This window comes from Calonectris borealis, chromosome 31 (genome assembly GCF_964195595.1).
Source record: "Calonectris borealis chromosome 31, bCalBor7.hap1.2, whole genome shotgun sequence".
NCBI classification, from domain to species: Eukaryota; Metazoa; Chordata; class Aves; order Procellariiformes; family Procellariidae; genus Calonectris; species Calonectris borealis.
In genome coordinates, this window is record NC_134342.1 from 1,354,641 (window position 1) to 1,374,069 (window position 19,429).

The following is a 19,429-nucleotide window of genomic DNA, read 5'->3' on the forward strand; positions in this document are numbered from 1 at the left end:
GGGCCCCCTGAGGGACCCAAGCGTCCGGGCACGGTGACCCGTGAGGGACCCAGGCATCCGGGACCTATCAGGGGTCTCAGGGGGCACCCAGGTGTCCGAATCCTGCCAAGGGTCCAGGAGGGGACCCAGGTGTCTGGGTCCTACCAAGGGTCCAGGAGGGGACCCAGGTGTCCGAGTTCTGCCAAGGGTCCAGGAGGGGACCCAGGCATTTGGGTCCTACCAAGGGTCCAGGAGGGGACCCAGGTGTCCAGGTCCAGGAGGGGACCCAGGTGTCTGGGTCCTACCAAGGGTCCAGGAGGGGACCCAGGTGTCCAGGTCCAGGAGGGGACCCAGGTGTCTGGGTCCTACCAAGGGTCCAGGAGGGGACCCAGGTGTCCAGGTCCAGGAGGGGACCCAGGTGTCTGGGTCCTACCAAGGGTCCAGGAGGGGACCCAGGTGCCCAGGTCCAGGAGGGGACCCAGGTGTCTGGGTCCTACCAAGGGTCCAGGAGGGGACCCAGGTGTCCGAGTTCTGCCAAGGGTCCAGGAGGGGACCCAGGCATTTGGGTCCTACCAAGGGTCCAGGAGGGGACCCAGGTGTCCAGGTCCAGGAGGGGACCCAGGTGTCTGGGTCCTACCAAGGGTCCAGGAGGGGACCCAGGTGTCCAGGTCCAGGAGGGGACCCAGGTGTCTGGGTCCTACCAAGGGTCCAGGAGGGGACCCAGGTGTCCAGGTCCAGGAGGGGACCCAGGTGTCTGGGTCCTACCAAGGGTCCAGGAGGGGACCCAGGTGCCCAGGTCCAGGAGGGGACCCAGGTGTCTGGGTCCTACCAAGGGTCCAGGAGGGGACCCAGGTGTCCGAGTTCTGCCAAGGGTCCAGGAGGGGACCCAGGCATTTGGGTCCTACCAAGGGTCCAGGAGGGGACCCAGGTGTCCAGGTCCAGGAGGGGACCCAGGTGTCTGGGTCCTACCAAGGGTCCAGGAGGGGACCCAGGTGTCCAGGTCCAGGAGGGGACCCAGGTGTCTGGGTCCTACCAAGGGTCCAGGAGGGGACCCAGGTGTCCAGGTCCAGGAGGGGACCCAGGTGTCTGGGTCCTACCAAGGGTCCAGGAGGGGACCCAGGTGTCCAGGTCCAGGAGGGGACCCAGGTGTCTGGGTCCTACCAAGGGTCCAGGAGAGGACCCAGGTGTCCAGGTCCAGGAGGGGATCCAGGCATTTGGATCCTATCAAGGGTCCAGGAGGGGACGCAGGTGTTGGGGGTCCAGGAGGGGATGCAGGTGTGTGGGTCCTACTGAGGGTCCAGGAGAGGACCCAGGTGTCCAGGTCCAGGAGGGGACCCAGGTGTCCGAGTTCTGCCAAGGGTCCAGGAGGGGACCCAGGTGTTGGGGGTCCAGGAGGGGACCCAGGTGTCCTGGTCCTGCCCATCTTCACCCACATCCCAGGAGGGTCACAGGTGTCCCCTAATGTCCCCCCATTCCCCGTCGCACCCCCCTCCGGTGTCCCTCCCCGCCCCGCCCATGCGGTGTCGCAACTCCCCGTGGCCCCCCGCCAGCCGCCTTCCCCGAAATGAGGAAGGACCCAGGCGTCCGGGCAGCCCCTCCCACACCCCCACAAGGGTGGACCCAGGGGGTCCTGTGGTTCCCAGCCCCCACCCAGGTGGACCCAAGGATCTGGGACACCCCCCCCCCCCAGACTCTTGGCATGGGTGGACCCAGGGGTCCGGGCAGACCCTCTCCAACTCCCACCCAGGTGGACCCAGGCGTCCGGCCCCCCCCCGCTGGGTATGGGTGGACCCAGGGCCTCGTTGGCATGGGTGGACCCAGGCGTCCGGGTGCTGGTTACCCATTAACCGGTGGCGCCACCATAAAGGGACCCCCCTGGATCTCCCGTCCTCATCCCCCGCTCCAGCCATGGGGGCTCCGGCGCTGCCCCTCCTCCTCGGCCTCCTGCTGCTGCACACGACCCCCACCCATGCCCAAATGTGAGTCACGGGGACCCCCCCCATCCATGGGACACCCCCACCCATGGGATCCTCCCCCAACCATTGGACCCCCTTTTCTAGGACCCCCTACCCCTTGGGATCCACCTTGGGATCCCCCATGTGCCCATGGGACCCCCCAACCCAGTGGATCCCCCTCTTCTGGGACACCCCCCACCCCACCCGTGGGATCCCTGCACCCTGGGATCCCCTCACCCATGGGATCTCCACCCAGAGGACCCCCCTGGCTGGGACCCCAATGGCTGGGACCCCCTCCCCAACCAAGGCCCCCTGCCTCAGGTGGAACCCCCATGGTAGACCCCCTCATGGCCAGGACCCCCCACCCTGAAGGAGACCCCCATATCTGGGACCCCCTAAACCAGGACCCTCCTGTCTGGGACCCCCACCCCAATTGGGACCCCCCTGCCAGGGATCCCCAACCTACCCAGGACCCCCCTGACCAGGACACCCAACCCAGATGGGAGCCCTCTTTCCAGGACCCCCCCAGGCGGTGGCTACTGGAGGGCAATGGGAGGATATTGGGGTGCAATGTGGTGATATTGGGGTGCAATGGGGGATTTGGGGTTGCTTCAGGCCCATGGGGCAGATTGGGGGGTCCCTGGGGTGCCATAGGGTCCCCAGGGTGCTGGGTGCCATGGGGTTTGCAGGGTGCTGGGTGCTGTGTGGGACAGATCAGGGGGTCCCTAGGGTGCTGTGGGGACAGACTGGGGGGGTTCTGGGTGCTGTGAGGTCCCCAGGGTGCTCTGGGGGACCCTGTGACAGCCCCCCATGTCGGCCGGTGTCCCCAGGGTGACAATGGTGACACCGGCGGTGCTGCGGCTGGAGACAGAGGAGCGGGTGGTGCTGGAGGCGCCGGGGTTGACCGCCCCCGCCGAGGCCACCCTCTTGGTGCAGGACTTTCCCCTCAAGCGCCAGGTGCTCTACCAGATCCGTGTGCCGCTGAGCCCTGCCGAGGGCATGTTGGCCACCACCACCATCAAGGTATGTCACCACCCCCGTGTCACCTCCCTGCCGGTCACTGCCCCCTCCTGGCCCCGGGGATGGTGGCCCATGGGGCTCAACCCTATACGAGATGGTGGAGAATCTCCATGGGGCTGGTGGGACCTGGGGGAGGATGGTCACCACGAGGGCTTTGGGGATGGTCGCTCTGAGGTCCTTGGGGACAGTCACCCCAGGTTCTTGGGGACAGTGACCCCTGGATCCTTGGAGATGGTCGCCCTATGATTAGAGGATGGTCACCCCTGGGTCCATGGGGATGGTCACCTCTGGATCTTCGGGGACAGTCACCTCGGGGTCCCTGGAGATGGCCACCCTATGATTAGAGGATGGTCACCCCTGGGTCCAATGGGATGGTCACCTCTGGATCTTTGGGGAGAGTCACCTCAGGGTCCTTGGAGATGGTCACCCTATGATTAAGAGGATGGTCACCTCTGGGTCTTTGATGATGGTCACCCTGGAGTCCTTGGGGACTGTCACCCGGCATCCTCAGCCCTGTTCCCTGGGCATGGGTGCCATCTGGTGTCCTCTGCCCCTTCCCTGTGGTCCAGGTGCCACCTGGTGTCCTCTGTCACCGCAGGTGTCGGCCAAGGCACTGCCACAAGCAGCGGGGAAGCAGTTTGTCTCGGTGACAGCACGGGTGGCCCAGGTGACCCTGGAGAAGGTGCTGCTGGTGTCACTCCAGAGCGGCCACATCTTCCTGCAGACTGACAAGCCCATCTACACCCCTGGCTCCACTGGTGTGTCCTTGGGGTGCTGGGTCTCACCATGGCTTGTTGAGGTGCTGGTGGCACCTTGGGATGTTGGGTTGCCTCCACAGCACCTTGGGGTGCTGGTGTGACCTTGGGGTGTGCTGGGGTCCAGCACTCACTTGGGGACATCCCCCTGGCATCTCCACTGGGACCCAAGCACCCATTTTGGGGTCCAGCACCCATTTGGGGACATCCCCCTGGCATCTCCACTGGGACCCAAGCACCCATTTTGGGGTCCAGCACCCATTTCTGGATGTCCCCACACCATCCCTGCTCACCTTGTCCCCCGTGTCCCCTCCCAGTGCTTTGCCGCCTCTTCGCTCTGGGCCACCTCATGGAGCCAGCACCCAAGACGGTGATTGTGGAGATCAAGGTGGGTGCCCACTGGGGACACAGGGACATGGGGACACAGCCACCCATGCCACTGTCCCCAACTACTCCATGTCGCTTCAGACGCCCGATAATGTCATCATCAAACAAGTGCCCGTGTCCTCGCCAATGAAGACCGGCATCTTCTCCCTCAACCACAACCTGCCCGAGATTGTCAGGTGGGTGCCACCTCCCAGGGTGGCCCAGGGACACCTGTGTCCCCGAGCTTGTCCCCTCACCCTGTCCCCTGCTTTTTCTAGCCTGGGGACATGGACGATAATGGCCAAATTCGAAGACTCACCAGACCAGGTCTTCAGCACCCAATTCGAAGTCAAGGAATATGGTAAGGTGGGGTGGGGGTCCCCAGACACCTGGGTCCCTTGTGCCTGTCCTGGATGCCTGGGTCCATTGGGTGTCCGCCCCACAGTGCTGCCAAGCTTTGAGGTGGTGCTGGAGCCAGAGGAGAAGTTCCTCTACATCGATCGGAAGGAGGATTTCCGAGTGTCCATCACGGCCAGGTGGGATGGGGACCCCAAAACTGCTCATTTTAGGGGGTCAAACCCCTATGGGCGATGGTGCAGGATGACATTCCTGCTCTGCTCCTGCGCAAAGTCCCCAGGGATGAGGGGGTGGCACGGATGCAAGGTGACAGGTTTGAGGGTGATGGGGATGTGGGGAAATGGGATGATGGGGACAGGGGGTGAGGAGGACACAGGGTGATGGTGATGGAGGTGGCAGAGAGTGATGGGATGACAGAGGGACATGGGCATGGGGAGGGGCAGGGTGATGAGAACATGGGGCAATGGGGTGGCAGGGTTGCATGACAAGAGGATGTGAGGACCTGGGGTGACAGTGATGTGGATGTGATGGGGACATGGGGACAGGGATTGACGGTGACTTGGTGGCTTGTCCGCAGGTACCTGTACGGGAAGCGTCTGCAGGGGACAGCCTTCGTCCTCTTCGGTGTTATGGTGGATGACGAGAAGAAGAGCATCCCCCAGTCCCTGCAGCGCGTCCAGGTGACCCTGTCCTTGTCCTTGTCCCCATCCCTTGTCCCTATTCCAGTTGAGCTCTGTCCCTTGCTGAGCCGTGTCATCCCCATCCTCAGCCCTGTCCCCATCCCTGTCTCATAATCAGCGCTGCCATCCCCTGTCCCCGTTCCCCTCCCTGTCCCCATCGCGGTCCCCATGGCTGTCCCCTGTCCCACTAACTCCACGCCGCAGGTGACCGATGGGGACGGGGAAGCCACACTGTCCATGGCCACGCTGCGGCAGCGATTCGCCAACCTCCAGGAGCTGGTGGGACATTCACTCTACGTCTCCGTCACCGTTCTCACCGAGTCAGGTGTGCAGGGGGATCACAGGGGACACGGGGGACTTGGGGGGATAGGGACAGCAGGGACACGTGGGGCTGGGGACACGTGGGGTTGGGAACAGCAAAGGATGGGGAGACATGGGGTTGGGGACCAGCAAGGATGAGGAGAGGTGGGGTTGGGGACAGCGAGGATGGGGCCATCTGGGGCCACACAAGGCCAGACAGGGCTGTCCCTGGGAGGGACTGGGAGCCCTGTCCCGGCACTGGGTGACACGGCCGTTCCGGTGGCCTCTGCAGGCAGTGACATGGTGGAGGCACAGCGCAGTGGCATCCACATCGTGACGTCCCCGTACACCATCCACTTCACCCACACCCCCAAGTACTTCAAGCCGGGGATGCCCTTCGATCTGATGGTAATGGCATCTGGGGACAAGGGTGGGGACAGCGGTGGCATTGGCCCAGGACCCCCATGGCACCAGGGTCCCCAGCATTGGGATTGGGACGGGGCAAGCCTGGGGGTTTGTGGGTGGAGGATTCTTGAGGACCAGGGTCTATCCCCATCTCATATCACTGTGTCACCTGGAGAGGGCCTGGGGACCATGGTCTGTCCCTCTGTCACCTCGATGGCACCAGGTGACATGTCCCTCATGCCATGTCTCCATGTAATGTCCCACCGCATCCCTTGCAGGTCTACGTCACTAACCCAGATGAGTCCCCAGCTCCGCGTGTCACTGTCAAGGCTGATGGCTTCCAGGGTCTCGTCTCCACCCAGCGTGATGGCACAGCCAAGCTGGTCCTCAACATGCCGGCCAACAAGGACGCCGTCCCCATCACTGTGAGTGGGGTGGCCAAGGTGGCTGGGGGCAGGGGTGGTTGAAGTGACCTGGAGGTTGGTGTTGCTGAGACAACCAAGGTGGCTGAGATGTCCAGGGTGACCAAGGACCATGGCCAGCATGGTCAGCATTGACCAAGGGCCAGGAGACAAGGATCGGGGCACCAGGATGGCCTAAACAACCGTGGTGGCCAAGGATTAGGGCCACCCCCGTCACCATTGACCAAGGACCAGGATGGCCAAGGTCAGGGGGACCAGCATGGCTGAGATGACTGTGGTGATCAAGATGTCCAGAGTGACAAACGACCAGAGCTATCCTGGTCACCGCTATCAAGGAGCGGGATGGTTGATGTCAGGGGAACCATGGCGGCCAACACAATTGGGTTGACCAAGACATCTAGGGTGATAAAGGACCAGGATGGCCAGTGTGAGGGAGACTGGCGGAGATGTCCATAGTGGCCAAGTTGTCCATGGTGGCCTGCAGCCAGGGTCAACATGGTTCACCAGTGACCAAGAACCGGGATGGCCAAGGTCAGGAGGATGGGAGTGGCCAAGATGTTCAGGGTAGCCAAGGGCCAGTAGGACCAACGTCAGGGCAACCAAAGGTGGTTGAGTTGACTAGAGTGGCCAAGAATCCAGGGTAGCAGAGATGATCAGGTTGACGAAGGAGATGATCACCATTGACCAAGGACCAGGGTAGCAGGGGCCAGGAAGACCAGGACAGCCAAGACCTCTATGGTGGCCAAGACCTCCATGGTGACCCCTGCCCAGATCCACACCTCTCCCTGTTGACCAAGCCCCACTGTGTCCCCTGTGTTGCAGGTGCGAACGGACCAGCCGGGGCTGCCTTCCAACCGCCAAGCCTCCCGGCAGATGACGGCCGAAGCTTACCGCAGCCAAGATGGTTCCGGCAACCTCCTCCACCTGGCTGTGGGGGCCACAGAGCTGCAGCCTGGTGAAAACCTCGCCGTGAACTTCCACCTCAAGAGCAACAGCAACTCCGTTCGTGACTCTGTCCTAAGCTTCACCTACCTGGTGAGCGCGCTTGGCCTCTGCCAACCACCTACCCCCCATCTTGAGGACCTAGGTGTCCAGATGCCCACCACCCCTGCCTTTTCTTGCCCGCCATAGATCATGAGCAAGGGACGCATCGTCCGCGTGGGGCGACAGCGGCACGAGGCCGGCCAGAACCTGGTCACCATGTCACTGCCAGTGACGGCCGAGCTCATCCCTTCCTTCCGCATCGTGGCCTACTACTACGTGATGCCCGGCGAGATTGTTGCCGACTCCATCTGGGTTGATGTCAAGGACACTTGCATGGGCACTGTGAGTGTGTCCCCACTGTTCTAGGGGTTGGGGGGCCCGTGGGGGTATTGACTGGGCCTTGGAGGTAGTTTAGGTGGCCCCTGAGGTGGCCCATGATGGGGCTTGGATGGCCCATGATGGGGCTTGGGTGGTGCATGATGGAGATTGGGTGGCACTTAGGTGGTTTGGATAATCCATGGGGGGCTTGGGCATCTCACAGTGGGGCTTGGGTGGCCCAGGTGACCCACTGATGGTCCAGATGTTCCATGGTGGAGGACACAGCCATCAGCTACCCCTGGAGGACTCCAACACCCCGTGGGGTTGGGGTACCCCCATGGGACAGCTCCTGGGGGTGTGGTGAAGGGTTTTTTTTGAGCATTCTATGGACATGACCCCCCCGCCCCGTGTCCGCTGGCAGCTGGTGGTGAAGGGAGCAACGGAGGCTGACAACCGGGTGCATGAACCAGGGACACCCATGCGGCTGCGCATCGAGGGTGACCACAATGCCCACGTGGGGTTGGTGGCCGTGGATAAGGGCGTCTTCGTCCTCAGCAAGAAGAACAAGCTCACCCAGTCCAAGGTGGGTGCCTGGGTCCCCATCCCCACTGTCCCCAGGTGGTGGCAGTGGCTGTCATGCCTGTCCCCCGTTGGCCACAGGTTTGGGACACGGTGGAGAAGAGTGACATCGGCTGCACCCCGGGCAGTGGGAGGAACAATGTGGGTGTCTTTGCTGACGCTGGCCTCAGCCTGGTCACCAACACGAAGATCACCACGCCGCAGCGAACGGGTAGGGGACATGCTGGGGACTGGGACAACCTGGGGTGGCACCTTGGGGAGGGGGTAGGTGACACTTTGGGGATGTGGCACTTCAAGGATGGAGGAGTGTGACATCTCAGGGATGGGGGATGTGTCCCCTGAGTTTTGGGATGTGACAAGTGACGTCAAGGAGAAGTGACACCTGGGTTTGGGGCTGTGACACCGTGGGTTCCTGACCTGTGTCCTCTCCCTCCCCAGAGGTCCAGTGTCCCCAGCCTGCGAAACGCAAGCGCCGCTCCCTGCAGCTCATCGAGTACAAAGGCACCAAGGGTAGGTGGCAGCGGGAGCGTCCCATGTCCCCAAGAACACTGAAATGTCCTGTGCCCCTGGGGACACCAGATTGTCCCATGTTCCTGAAGATGCCAAAGTGTCCCTGAGGGACACCAGAGCATCGCATGTCCCAGTCCATACCAGTGTTCCCATGTCCCTGAGGGACATCAGAGTATCCCATCTCCCTGGTGATACCACAGCATCCCAAAGGACACCAGAGTGCCCCATGTCCCCAACGGCCCTCAGGCCAGGGGCTTTGGGACTGGGTGCCAGTTGGGTGCCTCGGTGCTGGCAGCGGCTGAGTACACGGACAAGGTACTGCGCAAGTGTTGTGAGGACGGCATGAAGGAGAACCCCATGGGCCACAGCTGCGAGCATCGGACCAACTACATCCAGGATGGAGAAGCCTGCATCCGGGCCTTCCTCGACTGTTGCAACTACATCAAGGGCATCCGTGACCAGAAGCAGCGCGAGCTCCACCTCGAGCTGGCTCGAAGCAAGTGCTGGGCAACGGTGGGGTGACGGCGGGGTTGGCAGTTGGGCGAAGCTTGGGCAAAGCTTGGGCGAAGCTTAAGTGAAGGTTAGGTCAACCTTGCGCTCTCCTCAGGCAATACTTGGATGAGTTTTGGGCAATGCTTGGGTGAAAGTTGGGTGATGCCTACACGATGCTTGGGCAAAACGAGGGTGGTGCTTGGATGATGTTGGGGTGATACTGGCTCCATCCAGGGGCTGGGCCCCTGAGGCCATGGTCGAGAGGGATGCTGTTACCCCTAGGTGAGGTGGACGACGGCTTCCTGGCTGACGAGGACATCACCTCACGGAGCCTCTTCCCGGAGAGCTGGCTGTGGCAGGTGGAGCCATTGACGGAGCGGCCCAATGAGCTGGGGTGAGCCCTATGCCCTTGTCCCAATACCCCTCCACCCCGTGGCTCAACTTGGGGATCATTACCTCCTCCCTGTCCAGCTCTGGACACTGCCTTGCCCAGTCTGGAGACCAGCTATGATGCCCCTCAAGTCTAGACACGGGCCACCTTTGACCCCCCTGGTGCTGCCTCGGGACCAGCTATGACACCTTGGTCCAGCTCAAGGGCCATCTGCAACCCCCTGGTCTAGCTTGGGGACCAGCTATGACCCCCCCTACTCCAGCCTGGTGGCTGGTTACACCTCCTAGACTGGCTTGGGGCCGGTTATGACCCCCTTGGTCATTCCCATCCTCTCCAGAATCTCCACGAAGACTCTGCCTGTGTACCTGAAGGACTCCATCACCACGTGGGAGGTCCTGGCCATCAGCCTCTCACAGACCAAGGGTACGTGATGGAGTAGAAAGGTGTCTCTGGGGATCAAAGGAATCCCCAAACCTTGGGACCCTTGAAGGGTCCCCTAAAGCCTAGCGGGTTTCCTTGGGGTTTGAGGGATCTCCAAAATCTTAGAGGGGTGCATACCACTGGAGAGGTGCCTCAAACTTTGGGGAGATCCCCCAAAGCTTGGTGGCAGTCCTTGCGACTTGAGGGATCTCCTAAGCCTTGGGAGCATTCCATGGGACTTGAGGGATCCTCTAAGCCTTGGGAGGACTCCATGAGACTTGAGGGATCCTCTAAGCCTTGGGAGGACTCCATGAGACTTGAGGGATCCTCTAAGCCTTGGGAGGACTCCATGAGACTTGAGGGATCCTCTAAGCCTTGGGAGGACTCCATGAGACTTGAGGGATCCTCTAAGCCTTGGGAGGACTCCATGAGACTTGAGGGATCTCTGAAAGCCTTGGGGATGTCCCTGGGCCATGAGGGGCCCAGCAAGTCCGTAAGCCTGAACCCCATGTCCCTGGGGGCCACCCCGCAGGGCTGTGTGTGGCTGATCCCTATGAGATCACGGTGATGAAGGAGTTCTTCATCGACCTGCGCCTGCCCTACTCTGTGGTGAGGAATGAGCAGGTGGAGATCCGTGCCATCCTCTACAACTACTGGACGCACGATATCAAGGTTGGCGGGAGACCCACGCTCGGGCTTCTTGGCTTGGGTTCTGTGACCACCTGAACCAACATCTCTGTGCCCTGCAGGTGCGCGTGGAGCTGATGCACAACCCAGCCCTCTGCAGCGCCTCCACCTCCAAGGTGCGCTACCAGCAGATCCTCAACCTGAAAGCTCAGTCATCGTGGGCCGTGCCCTTCGTCATCGTGCCCTTGCAGCTGGGGTTGCACGATGTCGAGGTGAAGGCGGCTGTCCGGGGCAGCTTCGTGGCTGACGGTGTCAAGAAGAGGCTTAAAGTTGTGGTGAGTGGCCATTGCTGCTCATGGCACCTCCACTACATGGTGCCACCTCCATCCCTGAGATGTCCCCAGCGTGGTATCCCTGTGACATCCCTGGTGTTGGTACCTAGGGATGAAGGATCCTCCCCCTAGGATGCTCAAGTGTGGTCTCCTGGGGCTCTCCCAGTTTGTCCCATGACCTGGGGGTGCTGGTTTAGACTGGGACATCTTTCCTGAATAACCCAAAGAGGCTGAGAAGGGGGGACCCAAAACCAGCCCAACCTTTAGCATTGGACTCTCACCTCTGCAGCCCGAAGGGATGAGGTTGGAGAAGACGGTGAAGATAGTTGAGCTGGACCCGAAGACGAAGGGAATCAGTGAGTGGCCCTGGCTGGTCTTGAGGATGTCTCAGCCCCACGGGGATGTCCCACTGAGGGAAGGATCTGGGGCATCTCAGGGGACAAGGGAAGTCCCACTGTGGGTCTGGGACATCTTGAAGGATGAAGGATGTACCACCAAGGGTAGGACTGGGGCATCTTGGGGGACAAGGGACATCCCACTATGGAGCTGGGGCATCTCAGGGAATGAGGGATGTCCTGCTGTGGGTCTGGGACATCCTTGGGGACAAGGGACATCCCACTATGGAACTGGGGCATCTCAGGGAATGAGGGATGTCCTGCTGTGGGTCTGGGACATCCTTGGGGACAAGGGACATCCCACTATGGAGCTGGGACATCTCAGGGAATGAGGGATGTCCTGCTGTGGGTCTGGGACATCCTTGGGGACAAAGGACATCCTACCATGAAGCTGGGGCATCTCAAGGGCCAAGGGACATCCTAGTACGGCTCTGGAACATCTTGAGGGACAAGGGACATCCTGCTGCAGATGTGGGGTGGGGCTGGGTCACCTCAGGGTGGGGGAGACATCTCCATCCTGACCTCCCTGCCCTGCAGATGGTGTACAGGAAGAGAAGGTGAGGGCAGCAAACCTCTCTGACATTGTCCCCAACACTGAGTCGGAGACCAAAGTCAGCATCCAAGGTGAGAGCAGGGGAAAGGACACACGCGGGGACGAGCTGGGAGGGGGTGGGACACTCCTGGCTTGACGTCTCCCCTTCTTCTGGTCCAGGCAACCCTGTGTCCATCATGGTGGAGAAAGCCATCGACGGGGACAAGCTGAAGCACCTCATCGTGACGCCAGCGGGCTGTGGGGAGCAGAACATGATCGGGATAACGCCCACTGTCATTGCCACCCACTACTTGGACAGCACGTTGCAGTGGGAAAGCCTCGGTGTTGACCGCCGCACCGACGCCATCAGCTTGATTAAAAAGGGTAGGAGCACCCCCCAAAGGGTGGGAGCATCCCCTGGTTTTCTCTCTTGGGGTGCAAAATGTCACCATCATCCAAGGTGCTGAAGAAACCTGCACCTTTGAAGAAGACATGGGTTGGGTGCTATCAGTTTGGGGATTTCTAGAGCTACTGGTTTGCACTGGAATGTGCTTTCGGAGCGGGTTGGTGACCTGAAGCTACCTCAGCTTGGCTGGGTGCTCCTTGTGTTGGCCAACAGCTGGAGGGCATTGGTGGCCTGAAACCACCCCTGGGTGCTCCTTGTGTTGGCCAACCGCCATCTCCTCACCAGGTTACACCCAACAACTTGCTTTCCGGAAACCTGACAGCTCCTATGCCGCCTTCAAGAACCGTCCATCAAGCACCTGGTGAGGATCATGTTGCCACCACCACGTGGGTCTGGGGTGACAACGTTAGACACAACGCTAAGGTCCTCCTGTCCCCAGGTTGACAGCCTACGTGGCCAAAGTCTTTGCCATGGCCATCAAGCTGGTAGACATCGAGCCCGAGGTGATTTGTGGTGCCGTGAAATGGCTCATCCTGGAGAAGCAGAAGCCAGATGGGATTTTCCAAGAAGATGCTCCTGTCATCCATAAGGAGATGGTGGTATGGGGGGATCCAAACCCTGTTCCTGCTGGTGGTCAAAGCCCTGTTGGCTCGAGGATGGGCTTTTGGAATGAGCTGTGGGGAAAGGACTATGTTGGGTGACAGGGAGGAGAGTTGGGTGGACGGAGCTTGCTGTGAAAACCGTGATCCTGAGGTTTTTTCCCTCCATTTTGTCACACAGGGAGGCTACCAGGGTGCCGAGCCCGAGGTGTCACTGACAGCCTTTGTCCTCATCGCGCTGCAGGAAGCCCGGGAGGTGTGCAAGGACCATGTCAACGTGAGTGACCCAGTCATCAACCCCACATGGGGAGAGGGGGGACAACTGGCACCTGTCACGTCGAAGGGCAGTGCTTCAAGACAAGGTGCCCAACCCTTATAGCAGCCACCTGAGAATCCAAACTTACCATCCTTTCTGCCCAGAGCTTGGACGGGAGCATCACCAAAGCCGCCGAATACCTTGCCCGGAGGTACCAGTCGCTGGCCCGACCCTACACAGTGGCCTTGACCTCCTACGCCTTGGCCATGGCAGGGAAACTCAAAAGCGAGAAAGTTCTCATGAAGTTTTCCAAAGGTGACGTGTCAGCAGGGGGGACAAAACTGGGGTGGGGGGGAGAGGTAATTATGGGTTCCCTGGTGGGGGGAGAAATCATCCCTCGAGGGTGCTGAGGGACCAATGTCACCCCAGAGGGCAAACGTTGGGAGGAACGCAACGCCCGTACCTACAACATCGAGGGGACATCCTACGCGTTGCTGGCCTTGCTGCAAATGGAGAAGCCGGAGCTGACGGGGCCAGTGGCCCGCTGGCTGGCCCAGCAGAACTACTTCGGTGGTGGCTACGGATCCACTCAGGTGGGCTACGGACCCCCCTGGCACCCATGAGTGTTGTCCTGGCACCCGCTGTCATAGGGAAGGGGGATGGGAAGATAGGGGTTGAGGGCTTTGTTGGGGGTTGAGGGGTCACCTTGTGGCCCTGGGGACTCCACGGCCATGGCATGTCTCCTGGGGGACACCTCTGGTCCCATGGGACCCCAAAGGAACCCCTCAGGGCTTGGGGGTCACCTCAGGGCCCTTGGGGCCCCCAGGGACATGGCATGTCCTTGGGGAACACCCCTGGTCCCATGGGATCTCCAGGGCTTTGAAAAACCCAAAAGGCCTGTCCCTGGGGGACACCCTAGTCCCTGGGGACACCTCCAGACCCTGGGGACCCTCAGGGACACAACCTGTCCCTGAGGGACACCTCTGCTCCATAAGACCCCCAAGGGTATGTTCAAGGTGATATCAGGTGGCCCCAGGCCTTGGGGTCACCCTGGGCTTAGGGACACCCAGGGGACTTTGGGGATGCTCCAGATGTTGTCCCCAAGCCTTGGTGATGTCCCTGCAGGCTACCATCCTGGTATTCCAAGCCTTGGCCCAGTACCAGGTGGTATCTCCGCGGCAGCTTGAGCTCAACCTTGACGTGTCGGTGCTGCTGCCACGCCGTGCCAGCGCCATGACCTACCGCATCGAGAACCGCAACGCCCTGGTGGCACGTTCCGCTGAGGTACCGGCACCCTTGTCACCGTTGTCACTGTCACCATCAGGACCCCGGGGATGCAGCACTGCTCGCCCTGCTGTTGCTGGTCATGGGATGTCCCTGTCCCCTCTGTGTCTCTTCACGTCCCAGGACAACGTCCCCTCGCTGTGGCCTCTGGTGTCCCTGTCCCTTCCATGTCCCCTCCATGTCCTGTCCCCCTCCATGTCCTGTCCCCTCTGTGTCCTTCCAAGGCTTGGGATGTCCCTGCCATGTCCCAGGCTGATCTTGTCCCCTCCCTTGCTGTGACCTGGAATGTCCCTGTCCCCTCCACGTCCCTCCACGTCCTCTGATTTCCTTGTTCCCTCCATGTCCTTCAATGTCCCTGTCCCCTTTGTATCTTGCAACGCTGTTGTCCCCTCCATGTCCTGGGATGTCCCTGTCCCTGTCCTTTCTACACCCCCTTCATGTTTCCGCTTGCCTCCGTGGCCCAGGATGGCCCATCCCTTCCATGTCCCTCCCAGGGGATGTCCCTGTCCCTCCCCAATGTCACCTCTCCCCACAGACCAAGTTCAACGAGGACTTCACGGTGAAAGCTGAGGGCGCGGGCAAGGGGACGATGACAGTGGTGACCATCTACAATGCCAAGGTCCCCGACAAGGACAACAAGTGTGACAGTTTCGACCTGCGGGTGCAGGTGGAGGACGTGAAGACAGGCGAGTCCCCCACATGTCCCCCCCCATGTCCTCACTGTGTCCCCCTGGATCCGTCCCCACGTCCTCTATGTGTACCCTCCATGGTGCCCCATGTCCCCTTCGATGTCCCCCACGTCCCCTCATTGTCCCCATGTCCCCGCACAGGCAAGGAACAGGACGGCGTCATCCGCTCCGTCAAGCTCACCATCTGCACCAGGTAGGACAGGCTGGGGACGTCGGGGACGTCGGGGACATTGGAGATAGGGAGGGGAATGGGGATACTGGGGACAGGGACATCAGGGATGGAGATGCTGAGGACAATAGGGTAGTTGGGGACAGGCAGGTGGCCTCAGCCCTGTCCCCACAGGTACCTGGACAATGTAGATGCCACCATGTCCATCCTCGATGTCTCCATGCTCACGGGCTTCTCGCCTGACCTCCAGGACCTGAAGAGGGTGAGTGCGGGGACATGGGGACACCTGGGGGACCCGGGGGACACACGGGACCGTTCATCTTTGTGCCATCGTGTCCCACCGTGTCCCCACATCTCCCTAACCCCCACGTGTCCCCCATGTCCTTGTGTCCCCACGTCCCCATGTGTCCCTCTGTGTCACTGCGTCCCCATATTCCCCTGTGCCACTGCATCCCTGTGTCCCTGCCTTTCCCTCCACGGCCATGTGTCGCCGTGTCCCCTGGTGTCACTGTCCCTACGTCCCCATGTCCCCCTGCGTCCCCACATCCCTGCAAGTCCCCTGCATCCCACCATGGCCAAGTGTCCCTGCATGTCCCATGTGGCCAGCATCACCGCGTCCCTATGTGCCCCTGTGCCCATACATCCCCCTATCCTGATGCGGTTCCTTGTCACCACGTGTCCCTGCCTGTCCTGCGTGCCCGGTGTCACCGTGTCCCTGTCCCCAGCTCACAGAGGGAGTGGACAGGTACATCTCCAAGTTTGAGATCGACCAAGCACCATCGGACCGCAGCAACCTCGTCATCTACCTCGACAAGGTGGGGACATGGGGGACAGGAAGGGTAGGAGGGACATGGGGATGGGGACAAGGTGGGACAGGGATGGGGATGTAGTGGGACAGGGATGGGGACAGGGACAAGGTGGGACAGGGATGGGGACATGATGGGACAGGGATGAGGACAGGGGCAAGATGGGACAGGGATGAGGACATGATGGGACAGGGATGAGGACAGGGGCAAGATGGGACAGGGATGAGGACTTGATGGGACAGGGATGGGAACGGGGCAAGATGGGACAGGGATGGGGACATGATGGGACAGGGATGGGGACAGGGGCAAGATGGGACAGGGATGGGGACAGGGACAAGGTGGGACAGGGAAGGGGACAGGGTGGGGACAAGGACAAGGATGGGCGTAGGATGGAGTTGGGGACAGGGTGGGGACAGGACAGGGACAGGGATGGGATGGGATGGGGATGCAGTGGGGTTGGGGACATGGATGGGGACTGGAACAGGGACAGAGATGGCAATGAAGCTGGGGACATGGATGGGGACAGACGTGGGGACAGGAAAAGGGTGGCAGGGATGGGTTCAAGGAGAGGGGTGGGTCCAGGTCATGGATAGGGACAGCATGGGGACATGGCGGGGGACAGGGCCAGGCTGGGGGTTGGGGCGCTGACTCCCAACCTGGCTGACTGCCATCCCTGTGTCCCCATGTCCCCGTGTCCCTGTCCCCAGATCTCGCACAAGGCCGAGGAGTGTTTCTCCTTCAAGGTCCACCAGCGATTCCAGGTGGGCTTGATCCAGCCCGCGGCCGTCACCGTCTACAGCTACTACAAGATCGGTGCGCCCCATGTCCCCTCGTGTCACCTTCAGGTCCCCTCTGTCCCCACACTCTCCTCTGTGCCCCCTGCTTCCACAAAGTCCCCTCTGTGTCCTCCCTCTGGGTTCCCTCCTGTCCCTTTGTCCCACCACGTCCCTGCTGATCTTCTCCCCATGCCTGTGTCCCCATGTCCCCCCGTGTCCCCATGTCCCCTTGCGTCCCCTGCTGACCCTCTCCCTCCACACGTCACCACTCTGTCCCCGTGTCCCGCTGGTCCTTTCCCCTTGTGTCCCCCCCCACCTCATGTCCCCTCATGTCCCCCATGTCCCCGTAGATGACCGCTGCACCCGTTTCTATCATCCGGACAAGGACGGGGGGCAACTGAGCAAGATCTGCTACGGGGACGTGTGCCGCTGCGCCGAAGGTGACATGGGGACACAGGGACACGGGGACAAACTGGGTCAATACCCTTACCGTGATGGGACACATCATGGCCATGATGGGACATGTCATTGACAAGATGGGACGTGTCATGACTGTGATGGAGTCGTGTCCTTGCTATGGTGGGACATGTGCCTGCCGTGACGGGACATGTGCCTGCCGTGACGGGACGTGTCACTACTACAATAGACCTTGTCATGGCCGTGTCCCCATGTCCCCGCAGAAAACTGCTTCGTGCGGCAGAAGCAAGATGTCCCCATCACCGTCAACCAACGGATTGAACGCGCCTGCGAGCCGGGAGTTGACTATGGTGGGACACGGGGGACACGGGGGACACGGGGGACGTGGGGTCGTGGAAGGATAGTGGGGGATATGACGTCATGGGGGGAGTTGGGGCGCGGGGGACGTGGGGTCGTGGAAGGATAATGGGGGATATGACGTCATGGGGGGAGTTGGGGCACATAGAGGGGACGTAAAGGGTATGGATGGGGACATGAAGGACCAGAGAAGAACATGAGGGACACGGAGAGGACAGGAGGGGACAGGGGGACATGGAGGGACGAGAAGGACAGGTGGGGATGTAGAGGGACATGGGGAGGAAAGGTCTGAGGGGCCACCTTGGGGTGGGGATGCTGTCTAGGGGTGGGGGTGACACGGTGATGTTCCCCTCCCCAGTGTACAAGGTGAAGCTGGTGGCACTGGAGCAGTCGCCGTCCCATGACAACTACATCATGACCATCCTCTCCGTCATCAAGATGGGTACGAGCACCCCGGGGGTGGGGGACAAGGCCACCCTGAGTGACATGGTGGGGGCCACCTAGGGCTGGGGACACTCTGGTGTCCCTAGGGTGGCTTGGGGGTCCCCAAGGGGGTTGGCATCACCCAATGGTGCTGGGGACACCCGTTGGGAAGGGACACCTAGGTGAGTTGGTGTCACCCAAGGGTGCTGGGGACACCCATGAATGCTGGTGTCACCCAGGTGGGGTAGAGACACCCAAGGGTGCTGGGGAAAGCTGGAGGGAACTGGTGTCACCTATGGCTGATGACACCAGTGGGGTGGTGCCACCAAGGATGCCAGTGGCTCCCTGAGGACTGAGAGTCCCCGTCGCGGGACATGGCAAAGTGGGTGTCCCTGTTGTGTTGGGGTGGAGGTGACATGTCCCCCGTGTGACCTCCCCTGGGGCAGGCACCGACGAGGACCCAGCAGGAAGCAACCGGACCTTCGTGAGCCACCGACAGTGCCGAGATGCTCTGAGGCTCCAGATCGGCCAGGACTACCTGCTCTGGGGGCTGGCCACCGACCTGTGGGTCACCGGCGGCCGGTAGGGACATGGGGACACGTGTGGGGACACGGATGGGGCCACATCTGTGGGGACATGGGAACACAGGAACATGAGACATGGGAGAATGGGGACATGGGTAGATGGGACACAGAGACACATGGACATGGTGACGCTGACACCCAACTACAGAGGCGCATCCCCCCCCCCCCCCCCCCCCCAAGCCTGAGATTCTCCAATGTCTCGTACAGGGTTGTGCACCCCATTGTCCCCACCCCCCCCTGAGGTACCACCCCCTTCTGACCCATGTCCCTTCTGTCCCCTTGGTGTCTCCAGCTTCTCCTACCTCATCGGCAAGGACACGTGGCTGGAGGTATGGCCCTCGGAGGTGGCGTGCCAGGAGCCCGACCTGCAAACCCTCTGCCAGGACTTCGTTGAGTTCGCCGAGGCCATGACCATGTTTGGGTGTCCATCCTGAGCGAGTACCCCCCACCCATGGGTGCTTCCCACCCTGCTGTCCCCTGTTGCCCCCCCTTTTTTTTTTTTTTTTTGGGGTTAAAAAGGTCCTTTCTGACAGCCTGGCGCTGGATCTGCGTGGTGGGGGTGTCAGGGGGCTGTGGGGACCCTGTAGGGGACAACAGGTCATGGGGACACTATAGGGGCCAACAGGGTGGTGAGGCCTTCATAGTTGTCATGGGGATTTTGTAGGGGACAAGAGGGTGGTGGGGATTCCATAGGGGACGATGGGGTCATGGGGACATCACAGAGGCTGTGGGGACTTTGTAGGGGACAACAGGATTGTGGGGAGTCCATAGGGGATGATGGGGGACCCCATAGGGGCCGTGGGGACTCCGCAGGGGATGACAGACCTATGGGGCTCCTGTAAAG

General features: G+C 61.2%; 1 protein-coding gene across 1 annotated transcript; it reads left to right on the forward strand.

The window, feature by feature from the left end:
- The first annotated feature begins 1,857 nt into the window (after positions 1 to 1,857).
- Positions 1,858 to 19,124, forward strand: C3 (complement C3). The gene is made up of 40 exons (XM_075134071.1): positions 1,858 to 1,958; positions 2,765 to 2,957; positions 3,553 to 3,712; positions 4,027 to 4,097; positions 4,178 to 4,272; positions 4,354 to 4,436; positions 4,521 to 4,611; positions 5,010 to 5,112; positions 5,317 to 5,437; positions 5,705 to 5,820; positions 6,096 to 6,242; positions 7,062 to 7,274; positions 7,371 to 7,565; positions 7,963 to 8,124; positions 8,202 to 8,331; positions 8,559 to 8,630; positions 8,926 to 9,126; positions 9,405 to 9,516; positions 9,851 to 9,936; positions 10,466 to 10,605; positions 10,683 to 10,895; positions 11,182 to 11,248; positions 11,825 to 11,911; positions 12,000 to 12,203; positions 12,511 to 12,586; positions 12,665 to 12,824; positions 13,006 to 13,101; positions 13,245 to 13,395; positions 13,510 to 13,673; positions 14,206 to 14,364; positions 14,900 to 15,050; positions 15,195 to 15,246; positions 15,397 to 15,484; positions 15,948 to 16,037; positions 16,736 to 16,841; positions 17,155 to 17,244; positions 17,485 to 17,571; positions 17,937 to 18,020; positions 18,448 to 18,583; positions 18,878 to 19,124. The coding sequence occupies exons 1-40, from the start codon at positions 1,888 to 1,890 to the stop codon at positions 19,017 to 19,019; spliced, it is 4,965 nt and encodes a 1,654-aa protein (XP_074990172.1). The 5' UTR covers positions 1,858 to 1,887; the 3' UTR covers positions 19,020 to 19,124.
- The last annotated feature ends 305 nt before the right edge of the window (positions 19,125 to 19,429 follow it).

Coding starts and splice junctions, on each gene's coding strand:
- C3 (XM_075134071.1), top strand. CDS start 1,888: ATGGGGGCTCCGGCGCTGCCCCTCCTCCTCGGCCTCCTGCTGCTGCAC. Junction 4,437..4,520: donor ATTCGAAGTCAAGGAATATG/GTAAGGTGGGGT, acceptor TCCGCCCCACAG/TGCTGCCAAGCTTTGAGGTG. Junction 16,038..16,735: donor TCGTCATCTACCTCGACAAG/GTGGGGACATGG, acceptor CCCTGTCCCCAG/ATCTCGCACAAGGCCGAGGA.